This window comes from Glycine soja, chromosome 13, assembly GCF_004193775.1.
Source record: "Glycine soja cultivar W05 chromosome 13, ASM419377v2, whole genome shotgun sequence".
Taxonomy (NCBI): domain Eukaryota; kingdom Viridiplantae; phylum Streptophyta; class Magnoliopsida; order Fabales; family Fabaceae; genus Glycine; species Glycine soja.
In genome coordinates, this window is record NC_041014.1 from 30,578,579 (window position 1) to 30,599,095 (window position 20,517).

General features: G+C 35.6%; 3 protein-coding genes across 5 annotated transcripts; 1 reads left to right on the forward strand and 2 right to left on the reverse strand.

Moving 5' to 3' along the window:
* Window positions 1-388: 388 nt before the first annotated feature.
* Window positions 389-4,238, reverse strand: LOC114381294 (D-cysteine desulfhydrase 2, mitochondrial). 2 transcript variants are annotated; one of them, XM_028340516.1, is made up of 7 exons: window positions 4,132-4,238; window positions 3,753-4,046; window positions 3,604-3,646; window positions 2,854-3,201; window positions 2,105-2,234; window positions 1,665-1,787; window positions 389-961 (listed from the first exon to the last, which is right to left on the reverse strand). In XM_028340516.1, the coding sequence occupies exons 1-7, from the start codon at window positions 4,192-4,194 to the stop codon at window positions 718-720; spliced, it is 1,245 nt and encodes a 414-aa protein (XP_028196317.1). In that variant the 5' UTR covers window positions 4,195-4,238; the 3' UTR covers window positions 389-717. The 2 variants fall into 2 exon arrangements, with proteins under 2 accessions (XP_028196317.1, XP_028196316.1); XM_028340515.1 differs by having other exon boundaries at window positions 1,665-1,841.
* A 538-nt stretch (window positions 4,239-4,776) lies between these two features.
* LOC114382187 (protein SDA1 homolog) lies at window positions 4,777-10,090 on the forward strand. 2 transcript variants are annotated; one of them, XR_003660206.1, is made up of 16 exons: window positions 4,777-5,228; window positions 5,510-5,686; window positions 5,845-5,969; window positions 6,069-6,204; window positions 6,709-6,858; window positions 6,950-7,003; window positions 7,120-7,215; window positions 7,300-7,359; window positions 7,520-7,594; window positions 7,705-7,758; window positions 8,096-8,197; window positions 8,296-8,961; window positions 9,044-9,160; window positions 9,314-9,421; window positions 9,664-9,937; window positions 9,996-10,090. XR_003660206.1 is itself a non-coding variant. In XM_028341443.1 (15 exons), the coding sequence occupies exons 1-15, from the start codon at window positions 4,824-4,826 to the stop codon at window positions 9,814-9,816; spliced, it is 2,478 nt and encodes an 825-aa protein (XP_028197244.1). In that variant the 5' UTR covers window positions 4,777-4,823; the 3' UTR covers window positions 9,817-9,975. The 2 variants fall into 2 exon arrangements, 1 of the variants encoding a protein (XP_028197244.1); XM_028341443.1 differs by lacking the exon at window positions 9,996-10,090 and having other exon boundaries at window positions 9,664-9,975.
* Window positions 10,091-10,666: 576 nt separating this feature from the next.
* LOC114381963 (oxysterol-binding protein-related protein 1D-like) lies at window positions 10,667-17,139 on the reverse strand. The gene is made up of 8 exons (XM_028341191.1): window positions 16,382-17,139; window positions 15,161-15,517; window positions 14,383-14,470; window positions 13,569-14,038; window positions 12,397-12,552; window positions 11,893-12,201; window positions 11,230-11,574; window positions 10,667-11,069 (listed from the first exon to the last, which is right to left on the reverse strand). Exons 1-8 carry the CDS (start codon window positions 16,946-16,948, stop codon window positions 10,887-10,889), a joined length of 2,475 nt encoding a protein of 824 aa, XP_028196992.1. The 5' UTR covers window positions 16,949-17,139; the 3' UTR covers window positions 10,667-10,886.
* Between the last annotated feature and the right edge of the window lie 3,378 nt (window positions 17,140-20,517).

Sequence of the window (20,517 nt, forward strand, 5' to 3'; positions counted from 1 at the left end):
CTCACTTGGACCAATTACATGTTGGTAACTAAAGTTACTATTGAATTACACGTGAAATCTGTTGGAGAGTGCTAAAAATATTTTAGAAAATAAACTTCTGTTGCATCTTTTACTCTCAACATACTTTTAGAAGAGTGCAGATAGTACTCAAAACATGCACTAAATTTGCAAAATAAAATTCATTCAAACTTAAATTTGTAAATTTTAATCCAAACATGTACAAGTCAAAGCTAGTAATATAAATAAATGGTGAACATGGCAAAGGTCGATAAATAAGTAAGCAGTGGGTTATTGAGTGAAAACTTCGTTTCCCTGCTATCCATATTTATTATTAATCTGAGGAGATTACAGATTTTGTTGCCGGAAAACTAAAGCTCCCATCGAATCATATGACAAGCCTATATAGTTTGGAATAGACCAAATATTCATCATAATATCCTTAGTAAGTTACGAGTAAACAGACAGATACAATAATAAACCCCATGCTGAATGATACAAACACAGTCTATTTCCTCCTAGATATGAATGAAAAAAATCTCTTGAACAACCTTTCATGCTATCAGTTTCCAAGTACAATAAAACTCATCGGTGTCAGATTAGAATGAGCATCCATCAATCCAAAGTGTCAATAGCAGCTTACTAGAATTTATACATGGGAGAAAAAACATAAAGCCTCTCAACCTGTCATCTAAACTACAACAACCCTTTTTTCTATTATTAATGACTGTGTCCTTTTTTGAGCATGCCAAAATATTTTTTGTACCTTTGGGCCAACCCAAACATACCCAACGTGCCTCCAGTGTGAAGCAACACCACTTCTGGTCCTCCTTCAGCTTCGTTGCTGGAGAGAAGCATTGCTGTTTCCCAAGCAGCTAATGTATACACAGGATCCACCAAAATCCCAGTTTGTTGGGCAATTTGCTGACATGCTTCCACTTCCCCTTCCAAGACATTACCAAATCTAGAATTTGCATTTGTGTGATTGAGAGGGAACAAAACAATTAGTTAGAAAGACCAACTATAAATTGTCATCATAAGATTCCATACAACTAGTATTTTTCCTCTATGATATAAAGATATTTAGGCATGACTCCTGTTGTAGCAGCTAACTATAGGAGTCGTTTGTCTTTATATTGCAGGATGCTTAGTCGTCTAATTCGCATTTAAGAAACCCAATAACCAATTTAATGATGATGAAATAATCAACATTCAATGATAGTATTGAAATGAAGACACTATCCACTCTAATAATCAATATTCAATACTATTACTGACAAAAAACTGAGTTTATAAAATTAAACAAAGTGATAGTTTCAGCTTATAATATTAATGTGTCATTAAAATTTAGCATGAGTCAACTATAACAAATCCTACAATTTATTTTTTAAAATGTTACTATTTCACAATCAATTAAAAAAAATAAAATATTCATTAGTATCTTATTAATTGAAAAACTCATTGATAATATGACACTTTTTAAAATTATAATTTTACAAAATTACAAATAAAGTAAAATTTAAATTTTAATCATTATCAATATTCTGTGCAAATAATTTATTAAATTATATAAAAATTAAAAATTATTTTTTTTGATAACTCTAACATTGTTGTACCAGTAAAGTCTATAACATGATTATACCAAAAAAAGGAGTGCAAAATCTTACTTTCTTGGACGGCCACGCTCCACCCAATTCACAATCCCTGCATCTTCTCTGTTTACATTGTGGTCAATAAACTCAATGTTAAAATGCTTCTTGAATTCAGAAAGCAAACGCTCCTCCTGTTTTCTGTACCCATCAATTTTGTCAGCCAACATGACAGCATATACCTCCCATGGGAGTCTGCAAGGAAGCAACAACTACTTTTACCATGACTTATTTAATTCCTGCCTTTCTATTGTGATTCTAAACTCAACACATAAGCAGTTGTAAAATGATTCAAAAATATTGTCAATTAAAATGGAGATATAATGTTGACCCAGTGGTTGGAGAAGAGTGAAGGGAGAAGAGAGGGGGGAGAACCCCCAACTACTATTTCTAACAAAACTAACATTTACTAATAAACATAAATAAATTAAAATGGCATTCTACAAGCTGATCCTCACCCTAAGCAACGGGCTGCAAGTCCTAAACCAATAGCTGTTGTGCCAGTACCAGCATCTACAACAAATTTCATGAGCCTTTGTTTTCCAAGTAAATGATTCTGTGATAAGTATTGCACTAAGCGAATAACACCTATGCAAAGAAACAATTTTTTCATAAAGTTATTGAACAATCAACCATTAAAGTTAAGCACCAACTTAGAGAATTAAATGAAATGAATAAATACCAACAAATAATTTTCTTTTTAAGAAAAAAAATGCCAGTAGTTTGAACATGAAAAAGATGTCAGGAGGTAAATTCTGAAAAAACCTATAGCCTGCCTAGACAAGACAGTGCAACAAACAGCTAAATCACATGAATGTGCATGTCAGGCAGAAGACATGTTTCACATTATTCCTTGCACAGTTGCATATGAATTTTACTGTCCTTTGAAACCAATTCAATAATCATTTACGAATTTCGTGTGTAAATAAGAAGCTTGCTTCTTTGTGATTATACTAGGATCCAAACCTCACTTGATCTTAAGGCTTTTTACATGTTCACTAAGAATCCACAAGATATGTGCATCTGCAAACAAAAAATATTTTTTTCTAATAAAAGAGAAATGATTTTTATCTAGAAAAACATATATAGGCACCACCTAAGCAAGACTTCTGATTGCTCAAGCCCAATTCTATCTGAATTTTTACCTAGTTAAAAGAGAATGTTCCTGAATTCATTGTTGTTTTTTGAAACTCCATCTTCTCATTACCTAGTAGAGCAACAGAATCACCAGCACCTTCATTGACAACTAAAATCTTTCGTAGATGGTTTTCCTCACTTCTACTTACATCCATTTGCATAAAGTTTGGATCAGTAAACAATTCGGTTGCTGAAGAAGCTTGAACGATATCACCGAACCATAGGACAGAACCGTCGTTACCAGCCACTGACTCGGCATAGCTCTTTAGCATCTCTTCCCTGTTGGCATAAACAGTTCTTGGAACATACGTGACATTTCCATACATTGTAGACATCAAGTTATAGCCTGTCAAGATTTCAGGCTGCTCTCCTCGTAGAAGCAGATGTGACACAATTCCTCTCTCAGCACACAGAACAGCTGCAAAATAAGTAAATCATGGTTTGGAAAGAATAGTATTACCAATAAGTGTGCGTGGTTGAACATTTGCAAAATCGGTTTCGAATGAAATTGATTCTGATTAGAACTGATTTTGAAGTGAAGTATTTTATATACGAGTGTCTTTATTTTAAAAGCAAGTTAGTACTAAAACTCAATATAAATTTTTTAATCCAACATAAAAACTACCTAAAGTTGTTTCAACTCAAAAACAATTTTGGGTTCAAAATTAAAATTTTCAACATGAGACCAAACATATAAACATTTATGTGTTAGCATTTCAACGTGAAACCAAACATGCATTAAGAATATAACAAAGCTCTACCAAAAGTATACTTCCCCTCTAAAAACTCACAGCACAATTCAACCAAGGAAGCTACTTACCAATAGCAGCTGTGTGAGCACTCTGACAGCCTCCACATGTAACCTAGAAAATGTCCCTGTTGAATGTTATTTGAAGGCAATAAAGGAAAGGACCAAATAAAATAACAGTATACAGTAATGAGTTGGTGGAATATTGTATTGTATTGTACCACATCAGTGACAGAATAATGTTGAAGCAGAGGAAGTAGTCCATCTAGTTTTCTTGCTTTGTTGCCATTAACAAGTGGGTGCAACAAATCATCCCGAACCACATAAAAGTACTTCCTTTGTTCATTCACGCGATTGGCATCGCCAAAAGATGGATGGGTGTTCAACAGGAAAGTAGGACCTTGTGTATGTATTAGTTGGTGAATTTTTGCTTCGGGGCTTGGCAATGTCCATCTTCTGTTGTTGAGTACCTTTTGCGTGAACTCCTCATTTCCCAGTTCCGGTTTTGAAACAATCTACTTTAAAATGGAATGAGTTAACAGAGAAAGATTGAAACCAGGAGCAAAAGCCAAAAAAAAAAAAAAAAAACAGAGGACGAACCCGTTTGTGAAGAGAGTTAGAATGAATCATGGCGGCTGAAGTACTGGGAAGTCGAAGCCTCATATCAGATACACATTCACTTCATCATATTATCCTTTGACTTGAGTTTCACAACTTGTTAAGCTAAAATCACATGTATATATTTTATTTAATAAAACTAATTTAATTGTACTTTATTATTATTATTATTATTTTCATTTTGTTATTTTACTTTTTTTTAATTTGTTATTTATATATAAATTTGGTCGCACCACTATTTTAATGACATTTTTTTAGTTATCTATTAATATAAAAAATGGAGAACTAAATTTGAGAAATAAAGATACAAATGCAATAAACTAAATAATGTAATTTTTGTAGAGTACATGTAATTATTTTAGGAAAAATAGTTTTATTTACGTCAACCTAAGAAAGAAAGGAGAGAAAGGGAAAAAAATGTCAATCATCTGCTAACAAAAACTAGCCATTAACATTTGATTATAAAAAAGAAATGTCCGTCTTAAATTTAACATTTTTTAGAGAAAAAAAAAAGGAAATACTTAAACTTTTATAGGTTGTTTTTGCTGGATTTTAACTTTTACAGTCTTTACCTTTTTGTTTTGGGCGGTAAAAAAATCCAAAATAAATAAGTAGGGTTTATGTTAGGGTTTTCATTCCTTCCCTTGGTGGTGTGGGACAGCGAACAGAGTAGTATGGATCCCGACGGCGTGGTCGCGGCGGAGGCGCTTATGGCGTCGGGTCGGAGTTCGGAGAAGCTGAGCCTTCCATCACTCCAATCCAAAATGAAGTGCGATCCCGAAGGCTACGAATCGGAGCTACTGCTTCTCTACAACCAATTCAATTCCTCGCTCGAACTCTTTCAGAAACAAGCCGCCATGAACTTCACCTCCATCTCCGGCATCGGCAGCGACCCCACCGTCGCCAAGGACCTCGGCGACAGGGCCATGTTCCTCGCCCACGTCACTCCTTTCTACCCCAAACACCTCGCCGATTTCCCCAAAAAACTCGCCGATTTGCTCCGCTGCGCCGCCCGCACGCTGCCTTCCGGCCTTCGCTGCCACCTCGCTCACGCGCTCATTCTCTTATCCAATCGAAAGGTTTGAATTCGTGAAAAAAGTAGTGTCGTGGTTCGATTTGTGATGTTGCATTCGATTCAATTTCGTTCCGTGAAAGTAGTGTTAGTGGTTTTGATGTTACATTCAATTCAATTTTGTTTCGTGAAAGAATGTAGTGTCGTGGTTTGATTTGATGTTGCATTCGATTTGATTTCGTTCCGTGAAAGTAATGGTGTTGTTTTTAAGTTACATTCTATTATTTCGTGAAAGAAAGTAGTGTTGTCGTTGGATTTGATGTTGTATTTGATTTTATTTCTGTGTAGATTGTTGACATTGGAGAAACGCTGTCGTTGTTCATGGAGCTTCAAACCCTAGGTGACAGAGTGCTCAAGAAGTTGGCGTTTGATCATGTTGTTCATAGTATAAGGCGTATGAACCAAAAGCATAAGAACGAAGCTAAGAACAGAGCGCTTCAGAATGTCTTGTTTGACTTGCTTCAGGTTTGTCAATCTTTTGCTTTTATTATTATCTATGGTATTTTGCGTGCAAGTTTGGTTTTGATAAAAAAAATTTACTACAAGTGGTTTAACACACAAAGCAAACTAATCTAAACACACAATTCTTCTAAGTTGTGAATGAATTTTGTGTATTTGAATAGAAAGAGGCTGAAGAGCCGGCCAAGAGGGCACTCGTGACTCTGTGTGAGCTTCACAGGAGAAAAGTGTGGTTTGATGAGAGAACAGCAAATGCAATCTGTACTGCTTCCTTCCATCCAACATCTAGGTTTTTTTTTTCCTTTGTTCTGTGTTGTATTTGTTGTTGGGTTACTGTTGCAAAAGTTATCATAGGCCTAATGGTTGTGAGTTTTTATCTGTCTCTCAGGATTATGATAGCAACTTTATCATTTCTGCTTGATTATGAGAAGATTCAAGATGATGACGACAGTGATAATTCAGACAGTGATGATGAAAAGACGGAATCACCTCAAGTTGTCCTTAGCAGGGAGACAGTTTATAAGGTGAGGTCAAGTGATAACTGTTTAATTAACCGTAACATTGTGTTATATTTTAATCAGTGGCTTTCATATATATTTTGATGGGCCTCCCATCAAGTTATATCACAGAAGAAGAAAAAAGAACCCAGGTAAAATAGGAAATGACATGGAAATTTGTCGATAGAAGTCTGTTACTAGTGGAGGGAATTCTGTTATGTTGGATCCTAATCAAGGCAGCAAGGGGGGAGGAATGGGAGATGTGAAGGGGAACGTGAATATGAGAGAGAAAGGATAGGAGTGGAGGGGGGAGGGGGGAGGCAATCACTGGGGTAATTGTTGGGGTAGCTGTTGTGTTGCTACATGGAAAAGAAATTTTCTTCTCTGATTTATTTTTGCTCAGAACTTTTCTTATTTCTGCTACATATTTCCTTGGTACTTAGAGCTTTGTTCTCTGAAATTTACCTATTAGCCCCATAGTAAATTGCTCTTAATTGATGGTAATTGTTGGTCATTCTTACAAAATTTTAGGCAAGCCACCAAGGTACAGCAGCAAGCAAAAAGAAAAAGAAAGCAAAACTACAACGTGCAATACGCAGCATGAAAAGGCATCAGCGTGTATCATCTGATAGGAGCAAAAACAGTTATTATTCACCACTTAACCATCTGAAAGATGCTCAGGTTTGTAAAATTTTCTATCAACATCGGAGATACATTTTGGGTTTGAGTTTTGTTTTATCAACCCAACATCTTGATTCCATATGATCTACAGGGTTTTGCTGAGAAGCTGTTCTCACGTCTTAGGAGTTGTAATGAACGATTTGAGGTGCATACTCTAATTAAATTCTTAAAAAAGAAGACTTGCAATTCCTTTTCAAATCTTCTTGTGGTTATTCAGAAGTACATTTATTTGGTTTTACAATTACCCTCTGTAATTTTTAGGTAAAGATGATGATCTTGAAATTAATTGCTCGAACAGTTGGACTTCACCAGTTAATATTGCTAGAGTTCTATTCTTTTCTTCAGAAATATATTCAGGTATCATTTGATAAGTTTGGTGAAATTTGGTATTCTGTTTATAACTGAAGTGTGACAATTGTGATATATGCATTGTGCAATCAGCCACATCAACGAGACATTACAAATTTGCTTGCAGCAGTGGTTCAGGCTTGCCATGATATGGTATAGTATGATTGTGATTTGTTTTCAATCAGTTTTATTTATAATTAATTATTAATAGCTTTTTCATTCAAAAAGCTGACTGTTTAGTAGATATAAAGCATGTCGTTCTCGTATGTTTTTATCTGTATCCTATCTCATTCAATGTGTTATTTGGATTCAGGTTCCTCCTGATGCAGTTGAACCCTTGTTCAAACAAATAGTAAATCAATTTGTACATGACCGTTCACGTCCAGAGGTAATTTTTCGGGGATGACTAACATTGCATATGTTGCTACATTTTTTATTTTTTTTATTGTAGGGACACTCAGGTTTGCTTTGTTGATGAATTTGGTTGGTAATTTTTAGGCTATTACTGTTGGAATAAATGCAGTCAGGGAGATATGCATGCGCATGCCATTGGTAACTACTGCAATCTCATCACCCTTTAGACATCTGCATCTTACTCATTTATGCTTTTTGCAAAATATATATCGTGTGCCACCACTAAGGCTGGTTAACTTGTAATTCAAACTATGTCACTGAAATGGTGTACGGGTTTGATTCCTACTAGTGTCCCATAATTGGTAGGTCATCCATGAGTGAGCACCTTGTTTAGTAGGCTTGTGTCATGGATCTTGGAATGGGACAACCTCATTTGCTGCTAAATTTTTATAACCAATATCCTGTGTTTTTTTTTTTTTTTAGTTCCCTAACCCCTTTTTTTGTGCTATTCTCATATTTTGATTTTGGACTGTAGTTAATGAATGAAGACTTGCTACAAGACCTTGCGCTATATAAGAAGTCACGTGAGAAGGCAGTTTCAATAGCAGCTCGATCTCTGATTGGGTTATTCAGAGAGGTAGTTACCCCTGGCTCCTTTATGAGGGGATGTCTTCTTGTGTGCTTAAGCACAATAGCATGCTCATCACAACATTTAATTAATTTGTTCATTTGCAGGTTTGCCCCTCACTGCTAGTTAAGAAGGACCGTGGGCGGCCTATTGACCCTAAGGCAAGACCAAAGGCCTATGGAGAGCAGAATGTTGCGACTGACGTTCCTGATGTTGAGTTATTGCAGATGGCTATTGACAATGATGATGAGCAGGAGAGTGATCATTCTGATGGTTCTGCATGCAGTGTCTCTGACAATGACCAGGAAAATGATTTGATGAGTATAAATGATGACGATGACAATGATGATGAGAACCAGTTATGCAGTGATGATCCTGAAAGTGATGATGAAGCCAAAGATAGTGATGTTATATCAGACGATGACGACGAGAGAAGTTCTGATGACGAAGCTGATGTTAGTGATGCTGATGAAGTTAAGGGGGATGACATTGAAGACAATGAACAAGCTGATGGAGAGGATAGTGATGTTTCAGAACATGAAGAAGATGGTGATCTGCATTCTTTAAGTGATGATGGACTTGTGACAAAAAGTACAATGAAAGACTCAGCAAAAAAGAGGAAGTTTACTGATTTTAATGGTCAACTGATAGCTGCTGATACAAGTCTCCGGGCTCTGAAGAAATTAGCTGGGAGACAAATGGGGGATGTCATACCAGAATCTAACGACGGAATTCTTTCTAACGAAGACTTCAAGAGGATCAAAGAACTGAAGGTTTGTTTGGCTTATTCAGTACCTTTCAATTTCTAACATTTGTAGCTTTTTTTTCTGTTGAATTTATTTATGTAATTTATAGGCAAAAAGTGAGGCAAAAAATGCGTTGGCTCAGCAAGGGCTAGCGAAGTCAGCTGCAACTAAGGTTCCAAGCTCTGGTCAACTAAATCTAAAGCGAGTGGATGGTACCATGCTTGAAGTAAGTAGCTTTAGTTCTGTAAATTATTTCATTCCAAAAGGAAGAAATACAAGCCTTTGTTTAAATGAGAAACATTTCTAGATTTTCTTTAAAACAATATTTTGTATTTCTTGTATACGTCAGTAATCAAATTTATATTATGCACCTTCTAAGGCTCACATAAGGAAAAAGTTGAACAAGGATGAAAGGTTGGCATTGGTTAGAGCAGGAAGGGAGGAAAGAGGAAAATACCAAGCTCGAACTGCTGTGAAACAGAATAAGGTATGTCGTTTGCTCTTTTTAAAAATATACTTTGGTTATGACTTGTGACAAAAGTTAAATTAACAAACAATTCTGCAGTACTTGAACTACTCACTTGACCTTAACATACTTCAATAAAGTTTTTTTAACTTCTAAATTGTATAAATTCGAATTTGAAAGTGGATAGAAGAGCATATTGTATAATGATCTTGCTGTTTGATTGTAATCAAATCCAATGAACAAGTGTTATTTCCTGTGAACAGACGGGTGGGTTAAGCAACAGACAAAAGGAACACAAGAAGAAAATGCCCTTGGCTGCAAAGAGAGATAAGGTATCAAGAACTCGGATAGAGAAAAAGAGGAAAAATCAGCGATCTGGCAAACAGTTCCGTGGAAAGAAAGCGTGGAAGCAATAAATATGGACTGAGATTTTTGTTAACGAATCCTTTTCAAGCATTATTTATTTATTATTATTGTTGTTCCCAATCTCATTTCCGTCCGCAACCGGTAGATGATGGTAATGGTTGTTTCTTTGTTACAGCGTTTCGTTAATAGAAAATTTTCTCTTTCCCATTTCATCGGCATAATCCGCATGACAAGAAAACTCCCGACAAATATTATTCAATGTGAAAAATGATCATGTTTATTACGATAATATAGCATGTTAATATTAGAATTTGTGCTGTCAAATAATCACAATAAGTTTGTTAATTTTTATATTAGTAGTTTATGTGGTGAAAGTGTAAAATGTTACACTATTTTTATAAAGATCTTAGAAGTTATTTGGTTAATACTAAACAATGAATACTAAAAGGGTTTTTAAAGAAATTATTAATTAGAAATGCTAATGATTTTATTTTACCAACTTTTTAATGCTTTTTTATCATATAAAATTTTTTGTACGGGTCAATCAATTGATGACTCGTAAAATACTTATTATGAAAAATAACATTGTGATTAATTGCACAAACTATTTATTAAAAGGATTATAAAAATCAATAAACTTGTCGTTAATGACAATGGATGATGACATAAGTATTAAAAACTTTATCTTCTCTGTACTTGAATAAGTTCAATGTAAAATGACTCTTTTACCTTGTTGGAAATTAAATAGATGGGTTTGAGTTTCATCAAAATTTGTAGAAATATATCGATAGTAGATAAATTTTGTAATGAAACTCACGTTTAGGCTGACTGCAAATCTTTCCCATTCAATCCTTATAGAGCTACAGAATTAATGAGCGATGAAGAACAAAGACTTTGTTATTACTCTGAAAACCTGATATTATTAATATACTAGTAAAGTAAGCATCAACATAAAATTACTTTCGGAGATTAATGACAAATGCCCAAAACGCCCAGCCCAGCCAGAAAAGGAATTAACACTTTTTGAAAGGATCTTTATATAACTTACAACCTACAACCAAATTCACATTTAACAAAACATGATATTTTTAAGGACTGTGAAAAAAAAGAAAACCAGTATTCAGTAGGATGCAGTCTCTTCCGAGCATGAAGGTAAATCACAACTCTGTCCAAATATATCAGGGATTCCGTCCCAATTATTCTTTTCTCTTGTTTCCCAATAGCCACCAATATATCGGTAACAACCATCCTCTTCCTTCTTAAACCATCTCGGTTGCCATCCTCTTTCTTGCATCTTTCTTGCCTGAACCATGAAACAAGCATAAGTTCATTGAAAGAGTCTTATAATTAGAGACGGAAGAAGATAAGGTTACGAAGATGAAAAAATGGGACATCCTGAAGCAGCATATTCCAATAAACTCTAGATTCCATGGATCAAAAGTCGAGAGTTGTGGGTAATTTACCTGTCTCTGCAACTGTTCAAGTCTTAGTTTTTCTGCATTTGCCAGCTCATATTCTCCATTTTCTAAATGTCTTTGATCTGGTCTCAACCTTGAGTCAGTTGGAGGCAACTTCTCTGATAAACCAGGTAATATTTCATTCAAGGAAATTGCAAAAGGAGAGAGGTTGTATCTTGTCTTCGGTAAATGGTTGTCCCTTTCCCACAATAATGCAGCTTCTGTCATCGGATCATAACCTTTTGGCTTGGTGGTTGGATCCCCAAGTACATAGTACATTGCTTCATCCCACTTCCCAATTAACATCGCTACCTTCTCTCCAGTTCTGTTGTCTTGAACAAACCCATGGACCTGTTATATAAGATTAAAAGTTCTTTCAGTCTTATAAATGTGCTAACTGAATTGAAAGTGCAGCAGGTAAGAAAATCCTGCTAGACGGAGTTCTTTATTTTCCACTTAGAAAGTACAAACAGAATTTTGATAGTGAATTAAGTTGAATGATAAAGTTGGGGAGAAAAAAGGATAAAGAAAGGTGTTTTGTCCAGATAAAATAAGGGAAAACATAATACATTCAAGAAAACAAAGTTTATTACTTATCTATCGAATCATTCAAATTTAAACAACAAATAATTCATGCAGTCTCAGTCCTAGTTGCATTTATAATCCTACCTGATGTGGATTTCTGTCAATAATGGATTGCTCCTTGAATTTCAGTTTGCAAGAATAGTTGCCACTGCCCTTGATGTGCATGGTACCGTAGTGGTCACAATAAATTTTACCTAGTATGATATTGTATATGGAAGTGGTGACCTTGCTCCACTGAAATGTTTCACCATCCTCAAACTGTAGAGTGAGGACACCCACAGGATCTAACTGGATAGAACGCCCCCAGAATTTTCCTTTCAAATTAGAATCTGCCCAAAACTTCCAACCCCTTCCCTCACAGTGACAAGCAACAATCATTGGATGATGACTAACCTGGAACAAGCTTCTTGTTAGATGAAAATTAGCAGCATACAATAGACACAAATCACTGCCCTTTTTCAGATTCAATAACAAAAGGCAAGAATGAAGCAACAAATTTATTAGTCTATTTTTTGCCGCATTTGCCTGTAAACTTTGACTCATTCCCATTAACCTTGATTGAAAAGTTAAAAGGAAAAACCCAGTTACCTTTTCAGAAAAAAACTTAAGTCCTTTATCTGGATAGTCAGCTTCGTAGGTCTCCCCAAGTAAAGGATTAAAAGGTTTACATTGTCGACCTTCAGTTGACGCATAGCTAGACACAGCAAAAGCTGCAATGTTTAGAATTCTCATCAAGTCATTCCCCTGCACAATACAAAACATAATTTTCAAACAATGCTAATTCAATAAACTAGAAACATACAAAGCATGCACTTAAAGTGTGAAGCTGAATATATATATTTTTTTTTCATTTCTCAACTTTGTTCTACAACAGTAAACTTGGATAGCTGAATGATACTGCATTTCACATTAATATTGTTCATGCCCTAGCAAAGCATACTTTGTTTATATTCCAACCTTGTCCAAGCATTATGGTTTATTTATGTGTTATGATTACAGGCCTAATTTTAATATTCAAAATACCTTTTATATCATTAATTGAGCTTCATTTTATTCATAAACCCCATCAAGCCAAAAATTGTAATTTGGAAGGCACTGATCAAGGCCAAGTAGCTAACTCTCAGACCACTCCTGCCATTACCTCCACCATAACCCATAGGCCATAATTGACAAAGCCATACCCTTAATTTACCCAGGAAAATTCTAAACCAACTCATTAATCCTAATGTTTTGGCTGTATAGCAGCTGAGAACAATTTTGAATCTATATTGACCAACATGTTTATCCTATAAAAACTCGAGTTTTTATGGGCAGTCAAAACTAACAAGAAATACAGAACAAAAAAGTCTTTTTTTTCAGTCTGAGGCATAAGTCAAGCAGCGGAATAGCCAGACAGCAGCTGTATAATAGAAAATTTGTAAATGTGAGGCAAATTCATTTCTTTCTTCTAGCATCTGTAGAAATGGCAAATCAGGTAATGGTACTAGAAATCAAATTGAGTGAGAGAGAGACTAACTTTAAAACAGAAGTGAAGACAGATTCAATAAGCCTAAATACTAGACAGGATGAATTCTGATTATACTAGTTTAGAACATGTGGATCAAGTGCAAACTATCAAGCAATTGAATTTTTGAAATCTTTATAAGTAGCAATTTCCTAAAATTTAACCAAGCATATTATCTACCTTGATAAAATGAACCTAGGAGATCATGCTTTTAAAACTGCTTTGTGACAAAAGAAAGCACAGCTGAGGACCTGACCTGCTTTCCCCACTCCAGTGCTCTATCAACCAGGTATGAATACTCTAGGTCTTCAAAACACTTTTGCAATGAAGACAGTGGTTCGTTAAAATAAACAGGGAGACAAACTCCAGAAAGATCCTTCCCAATATTGTCTTTAATAATTGACCACAAACCAACAGGCTTCTCTTTTTCTTTTGGCTCTGGTAGGTTATCCCTTCTTTTGACATATGGATAACTTACATCTTTGATCTCCTTGTCAAACCCATGCACACCATCATAACAAATATAATCTCTATCGAATATACTAGCATTGCCCATACCTTCCCTACTTCGATAGGAAGCACTTCTTAGGGCATCAGAATACAAAAATTCATTTGTGTCAAAATATGTTCTATCCTCATCATCTGTTTCAACATCTGCTCCATCTTGACTTTCATTATCCGCCACTGAATCAGTAGCACTGCCCTCCGACATGACGGAATAGAAATCTGAGAAATAAAGAGATCAAGGAGTAAGTGGACTGCTACTAACATGAAGACTTCATAATCAAAACAACCAGTTTGTAGATACAGATACATCATCAACTTCCTAATACTTCATTCATACAAGATACAACCACCACAAATAAATAAAGTTGAAAATGAATGCTTTAGATGATAGGTGGTTATTCAATCTCAGAATGGCATTACCATTGAAAGATCTGCTTGAATTAAAATATATGATCAGATTAAACACAACAATCCAAAATGGCATTCATATTGACTTCCTTTGCAAGTACAGATTTTAAAGGTAATTCAAGGCAAAAGACATGACAATGGACATTAATACTCACCACTAAACCTTCTATTTCCTTGTCCACAGTATGATTCACGTTCCTTTGTTTCATCCACTACAGTAGTTTCCAACTCTATTTTCTCTGTCTGCATGAATTATTTTTAAGAGAAAACTAGTAAGAATCATCATTTAACATGGCACTGACAGCATATATAGGAGCAAATGGGATGTGAATTGAATAAATTCCATGACCAATTCCAGAACACTAGTATGCACTCATTCAATAATGATAACAGGCTGAAGTGATAAATTGCTAGAAAAAAACAAATCTTCATTACTATAAAAAGTGGTACATTGATTGTGCTTTTTTTCATAGTGGAATACAGTGATTGACCTAGGGGTAAGCCAAATCTAAGTAATCCAGGTGAGGAATGACCACATCAGTGATAGAGAAATATTACTTTTTTTGTTGTAAACAGAAGCATTACTTTAAGCTACTGAGGGAGGTTCAAACAATATATCCTAATCCCTACAATATGCTTTACATGGAATAAAATGTCAATATTTGTCTCAATATCTTTCTGCACATTTTGAATTACCTAGAAAGTTAATGCAGAACTGAAAGCCATGTAAATGTAACATCCAATGCTTCCATCATTAGGTACTAATTCCTACAGTTATATTTAAAATCTTAAGCCAAACAAGAGGAGCTGGGAAAACTTTTAAACTGCTAGCATGGCCAGGCCATATAACCACTATTGTGTTATAACCATCTATAATAAAATTGCAGCTTACTAATTAGGAGAGGACGTGTTCCAAAGGAAAGACTGATATACCTCCAGTTGTTTTAAGGTGTCCAGCAACATAACATGTTTCTGCTGAAGAAACTTCAACTTGCTTTGAAGATAAGAGACTTCGGAAAGCATAATAGACTCACAGTCATTAATGATTGTTTCACTTATGCTTTCCTGTGACAATCGTGATCGCAGCTTCTCTGTTGAAACTACGATATCTTCTGAAGTTGCAAGATCGCTACTTGTTAGAGCTCTAGGAAAAAGATCTTTTGCAGACTGCAAGGCCTCAATCCACATGGCTCTGTCTTCTCTAGACACGCACCTCAAGTGAAGAGTTTTTGTCCCAGTAAATATGGAAAGCCGCTTATCATCAGACTTGCTGGAACGAACTGAAGAAACCTGTGAACAAGACATATTTAGATTTAGCACTCACTGGAACAGACAAGCAAGGAAAGCTGATACATGTATTAAAATTGAAAAAAAAAATGAATCATTTTTGTTTGTCAATGATAAAAGTGCAAGGATACAATCAAAACACAGTAAAATACTACTTCTGCAGATGTCAATTTCAGCAGCAGCTAGTGAAAGACATTGCAGAACCCATATTTCAAAAGCGCGAGTGCCAGACCCAGATATAATTTAACCAATAGTCAATTACTCAACTTAACTCAAACATCAAGTTATATGGGCAAACAAATAAGGATTGTTTACTCAATATTTCAAATACATATTTTAAACACATTTCAGAGTGGATGCATGCTTGCATGCAAATGCAAAAGTAACGTGTAAGCGTCAGTTCTGGACGTTTCATTCAACACCCTGCGTTAATTGACACGCGAACAATCAATGTCTTACTCCTCTGACCTGATAACTGATAACCCTTGACCAAACAGCATGGAGAGAGACTCACAAAACTTCACTTTGTACATACACACACATAACTAAAGCGGTGATTTAAACTCCGATAGCAAAAGAACCCGTTAAAATACAACTTCAAACAAGAAAAAACAATAAAATAAAAAAAATAAAAACGATTCCATGACACAGATAAACAAAACAGCAGCAAAATCATAAAGTACAAAAAGGCATTCCAATATTTTAGTGCAAGTGATTGGGACCAGAAAAAAAATAAAAAATAAAGAGTGCATCCATCTATGATGGAGCTTAGTTACGCTCATGGTAAGTAACTAAACTAAGTATGGCAAAAGATATATATATAAACTTTGTCAGCATCGGAATAAAAATAATATCATAAGAACAAACCTTCAAATGTATCTCACCGAACGGTTTGCATTGCTTCCCGTTGTTACTGCTATTACCTCCTCCTACTCCTCCACCAGAAGATGCTCGATTCAGATTCAGATTCCAATTCGCTTTCTTCACAAACTTCGATGACTCTTCTCCGATCACCCTGACGCTCCTATCCTTCGCCGGACTCATCAAGATCTTGTCCGGTCCGTGAATCTTGTAATACGAAAGCACTCCATCTTCCAACACGAACCACCTCGATCTCCACCCCTTCCCGTAATTCACCCACTTGTACAGGATCCCGGCGACACTCCCAGCCACTCCGCCGCCGTTCCCGCCGGAGAAGGCCTTGGAATCGCGTGGCTCCTCCTCCTCCGGGAGATCCGCGACGGCGGAGGTGGCCTTGACGGAGTCGACGGCGACGGAGGAATCCTGCGTGGAGGAGCTGGATTTGGAGGCGTGGTTCACCGTCCTGATGGACGCATCGAGCCCTAACTGACACTGAGCGGGCGATTTTGCCAGCACGTGGTTGGGGCGGTCCCGATCGATGGAAACCGGAGCAATGCAGCACAGAGGATTCATATTCTGACTGAATCAAAAGAGCAAGACATGAAAGTGTGTGGTGGTGATCGAAAGGGGAGTGAGTGAGTGAGGTACAGTTTTGGTTGTGGCAGGCCAACAATCTATAAAGAGCTGAACCACTGCCCACGCACATCCCATTTAAGGCACTAGTCACTCACCACTCTCACACCATTCTCATTCCCCATACCACTCTTTAATTACTCAGAGGGGACAGCTAACGTGCGCAGGGGAGGGGAAAACGCCTCTTTTTTTCTTTGGGCCAGGCCCATGCCCATCATGTGAAATCTCGTTTCTGCCCTTGGGTGTCTGTCCGCGATAGCGATGGGAACGAGGGTGTCCGGGTAATATCGCGTCAACGAAAGCGATTGTTGAACGATGGTTTGGATATCCGTTGGGGTCAATTTGAGGTGGAACCTTTTGGTGCTCGTAAAAAGATATATAGATCGTGATTGGTGCTGCTATATTGCTATATGCTACTGCCATGTTTGGGTTTGTTCAATGGGTAATGTTCCATAAGTTACTTTAATGAAAATATTTATTTGACTATAAGTTTTTATTTTTTTAACATTATTTGAAATAATACTTTTTTTAACTTGTATATTTTATTTATTTTTTACTCTTAAGCTCAATTTGATACCTCGTTTGAAAACCAAATTGATTTTAAATTATGATTAATTATAATTTTTATCTCGTAAAAAATATATATAAACGTTGTAACATAAGATAGAAAAAAATAATAAAATAAAAATATAGAAAACAAGTAAAATTTGTAAACATCATCAATTCACCATCATACATTCCACATATTAAAAATTGCACCTAACATATCAATAGTACACAATAGTTATGATATAGTGTCATGTATCAAAAGAATTAAAGTCAATTAAAATAATCATCTATTTAACGACTAGCTTGAACTATGTACTTCATATCATACACACACAATCGTAAAAAGTAAACTCTTACCTAAAGAATATTTAAGCATAACACGCTTGAAATAAATCAGTCATCATGCAAAATATTATTGTTTGAAACTCTAATGCATGTTTTCTACCACTTACTCTTTCCATTTGGGACAAATTAATAATGCAATTGAAGGTAGAAAGAACTCTCCCTCCCACTCCTTTTATTCATTTTCTTAATCTCAAACCTTCAACTTCAAATCATAATATTTGACATGCTCATAGAGATGCATTCTGGTTTCTTCAAAATTTGAGGGACTAGAAACACATTCAAGACCCCACCATCACATTTGATTGATGTCATTTTCAATGTTTTGTGCATATGTGGAACAACCTCAATCATTGTAGGCCATTGAACACCATGTCCAATACAAAAGTCCATTATGTGTACAACATCACAATTATGTTGCATGATTTCAAGAATTGCTGAAATAGCTGCCAAGTGAAAATTTTCTCAACCGGAAACCATGATAAAGTAGCCTCAAAGTTTTTAAAGGCTTCCCTTTGAGATAGTTTCCATGATTTGTCATGCCTTGGGACAAGTAGAATGTAAGGCTTTCTAGAGACTCACCAAGTAGGTTTAGCTTTATGGTTTATGCATATCATCAAAATTACTTATGATAGATTATTCATTGTTATAATATACAAAGTATTTTGAGATATAATACTCAACTCTTTAGTTTATTCTCTCAAGATATATGAAATATTTTGGGAGCTTTTTGAGTTATACAAAAATTTACATAAAGCTTTATAAAGCTTTATAAAATAATGAATGAATGAATTTGCATATAAGATTGGTATCTTTAAGATATATATGCCTTTTGACTTAATACTATTCTGAAAAGACATTTCTGGTATGTCATTTCGAAAAAACATTTCTAGTAGGAATAAAATATCGCTTAGAATGCGTTTGGATAAAACATTTTAAATGATGAAAGTAATTTATTAGAGAAATTAAATTTCTTTAATCTAAAATTCATTGTTTGAATTTTTTTATGAAAAATTTAAATTTTTGAAATTTTAAACAACTAAAAATGTCGAATTTTAATTTCCTTCTAAAAGATGAAAAATTGAAATTCTCTTTTTGGTAGAAGAACCTTCCAAACTGTTTATGTATTTTCTTTATAACCTTCATCGTCTCTTCCACTTGAAAATTCCTTAAATCTCATTCTCGAACTCATGACTCTTCCCTCACGCTGATGATCCTCTTATTCAAGAAACACCATCTGAACTCGCGAAGTGTTGATCGAGTGCGAGCATAGGAGGACACGTAGAACTGCACCCGCCAATCAGGAGAGCAGTCGTGGCTGCCTATCACGCGGTGGAGGTGCTCGTCGACATAGAGGGTCTGGGCCATGCCTTGCACCGTTGACTGAATGTTGTGGTCGGGTATGGTGGTGTATACCGTCGTGTCCCAGTTTCCCTGTGACTCTCCATGCCGCATCAATATTCTTCTCTTTGGAAGCACACCAATCATATTTTCTCTTATCTCTGCATTCATTTTCTTTCACCCTCACAATTTTTATTTTTTTATCCAAACACAAAATTTTGAAAATAAAAGAATTTCAATTAAAGTATTTGAAATTCTTAGAATTTAAAATTTCTCATAATTTTAAATGTCCTTATCCAAACACCCTCTTAAGGATTAAGATTTTTCCTAAGCAAATGAATATTTTATTAAGAAACAAACAAAGCAAGTTGTACCTTATTAGCAAATAAGCATACAATCATATATACAAATAAGGAATCTGTGGTCTCGTAAGTTCCTCTCCCAATTATAAATACCAACCCCGGACCCATAAAAAGCACCACACAATTCCAAACAAAACACCATTCTACCTTTGAAACTAACAATATGTTTGGATGGGAAAATTAAACTAGGTAAAGTATTTCAACAAAGATATTAAAATGCCTCCTTATAATATAATCTGTTTGGATGGGGAAATTTTAAAAGTAATTAAAATACTATCATTTTTATAAAGCATTTTACTATAGTAACTTCACAGAATTTTAAATTCTCACCAAAAATAAAGAAATTAAAATAAATAAATTAAAATTCCTCAGCCACATACAACACACCAGCTAGTGCTCTCTCTCTCCCTCCCTCTCAACGTACAACTACCACCTCCCTCTCTCTCTGCTCTTTGATTCTAGGTTTGCACCTTATTGATCCAACACTCTCTCTCCCTCCCTCTCAACGCACAATTACCACCTCCCTCTCTCTCTCTTTGCTCTCTGATTCCAGGTTCGTCTGCACCTTATTGATCCACACCATCATTCTGAGTTGGGTTTCCTTTGGCAAAGTGCTTTAAGCTCCAAAATGACACCGTGAGTCAGAGTCTGAATCCTGAAACGTTGAAGCTGAGTTGGAGTTATAATTGATTGTTGGTAGCCATAGCTGCAGCAGCTACCGCGAAACCACTTATGTCACTATCATTTATACTTTTGTTACCGCGTTTCTTCCAATCACTGTCGCTTACAGATCCGGCGACATCGTTCCCATGAACTGCATGGGTTAATACCACTTCGTTTGTTCCCATTTCCCCTTTCACTCTTTGTGATTTTCTCTTCCTTCCATACAATGTCGTTGCATCTCTCATTATTTTT

Coding starts and splice junctions, on each gene's coding strand:
- LOC114381294 (XM_028340515.1), bottom strand. CDS start 4,194: ATGAGGCTTCGACTTCCCAGTACTTCAGCCGCCATGATTCATTCTAAC. Junction 3,647..3,752: donor ATTATTCTGTCACTGATGTG/GTACAATACAAT, acceptor GACATTTTCTAG/GTTACATGTGGAGGCTGTCA. Junction 962..1,664: donor GAGCGTGGCCGTCCAAGAAA/GTAAGATTTTGC, acceptor TGCAAATTCTAG/ATTTGGTAATGTCTTGGAAG.
- LOC114382187 (XM_028341443.1), top strand. CDS start 4,824: ATGGATCCCGACGGCGTGGTCGCGGCGGAGGCGCTTATGGCGTCGGGT. Junction 9,161..9,313: donor TGGATGGTACCATGCTTGAA/GTAAGTAGCTTT, acceptor GCACCTTCTAAG/GCTCACATAAGGAAAAAGTT. Junction 9,422..9,663: donor CTGCTGTGAAACAGAATAAG/GTATGTCGTTTG, acceptor TCCTGTGAACAG/ACGGGTGGGTTAAGCAACAG.
- LOC114381963 (XM_028341191.1), bottom strand. CDS start 16,948: ATGAATCCTCTGTGCTGCATTGCTCCGGTTTCCATCGATCGGGACCGC. Junction 14,039..14,382: donor AGGAAATAGAAGGTTTAGTG/GTGAGTATTAAT, acceptor TTTATTTCTCAG/ATTTCTATTCCGTCATGTCG. Junction 12,202..12,396: donor TTAAGTTTTTTTCTGAAAAG/GTAACTGGGTTT, acceptor AGCTTGTTCCAG/GTTAGTCATCATCCAATGAT.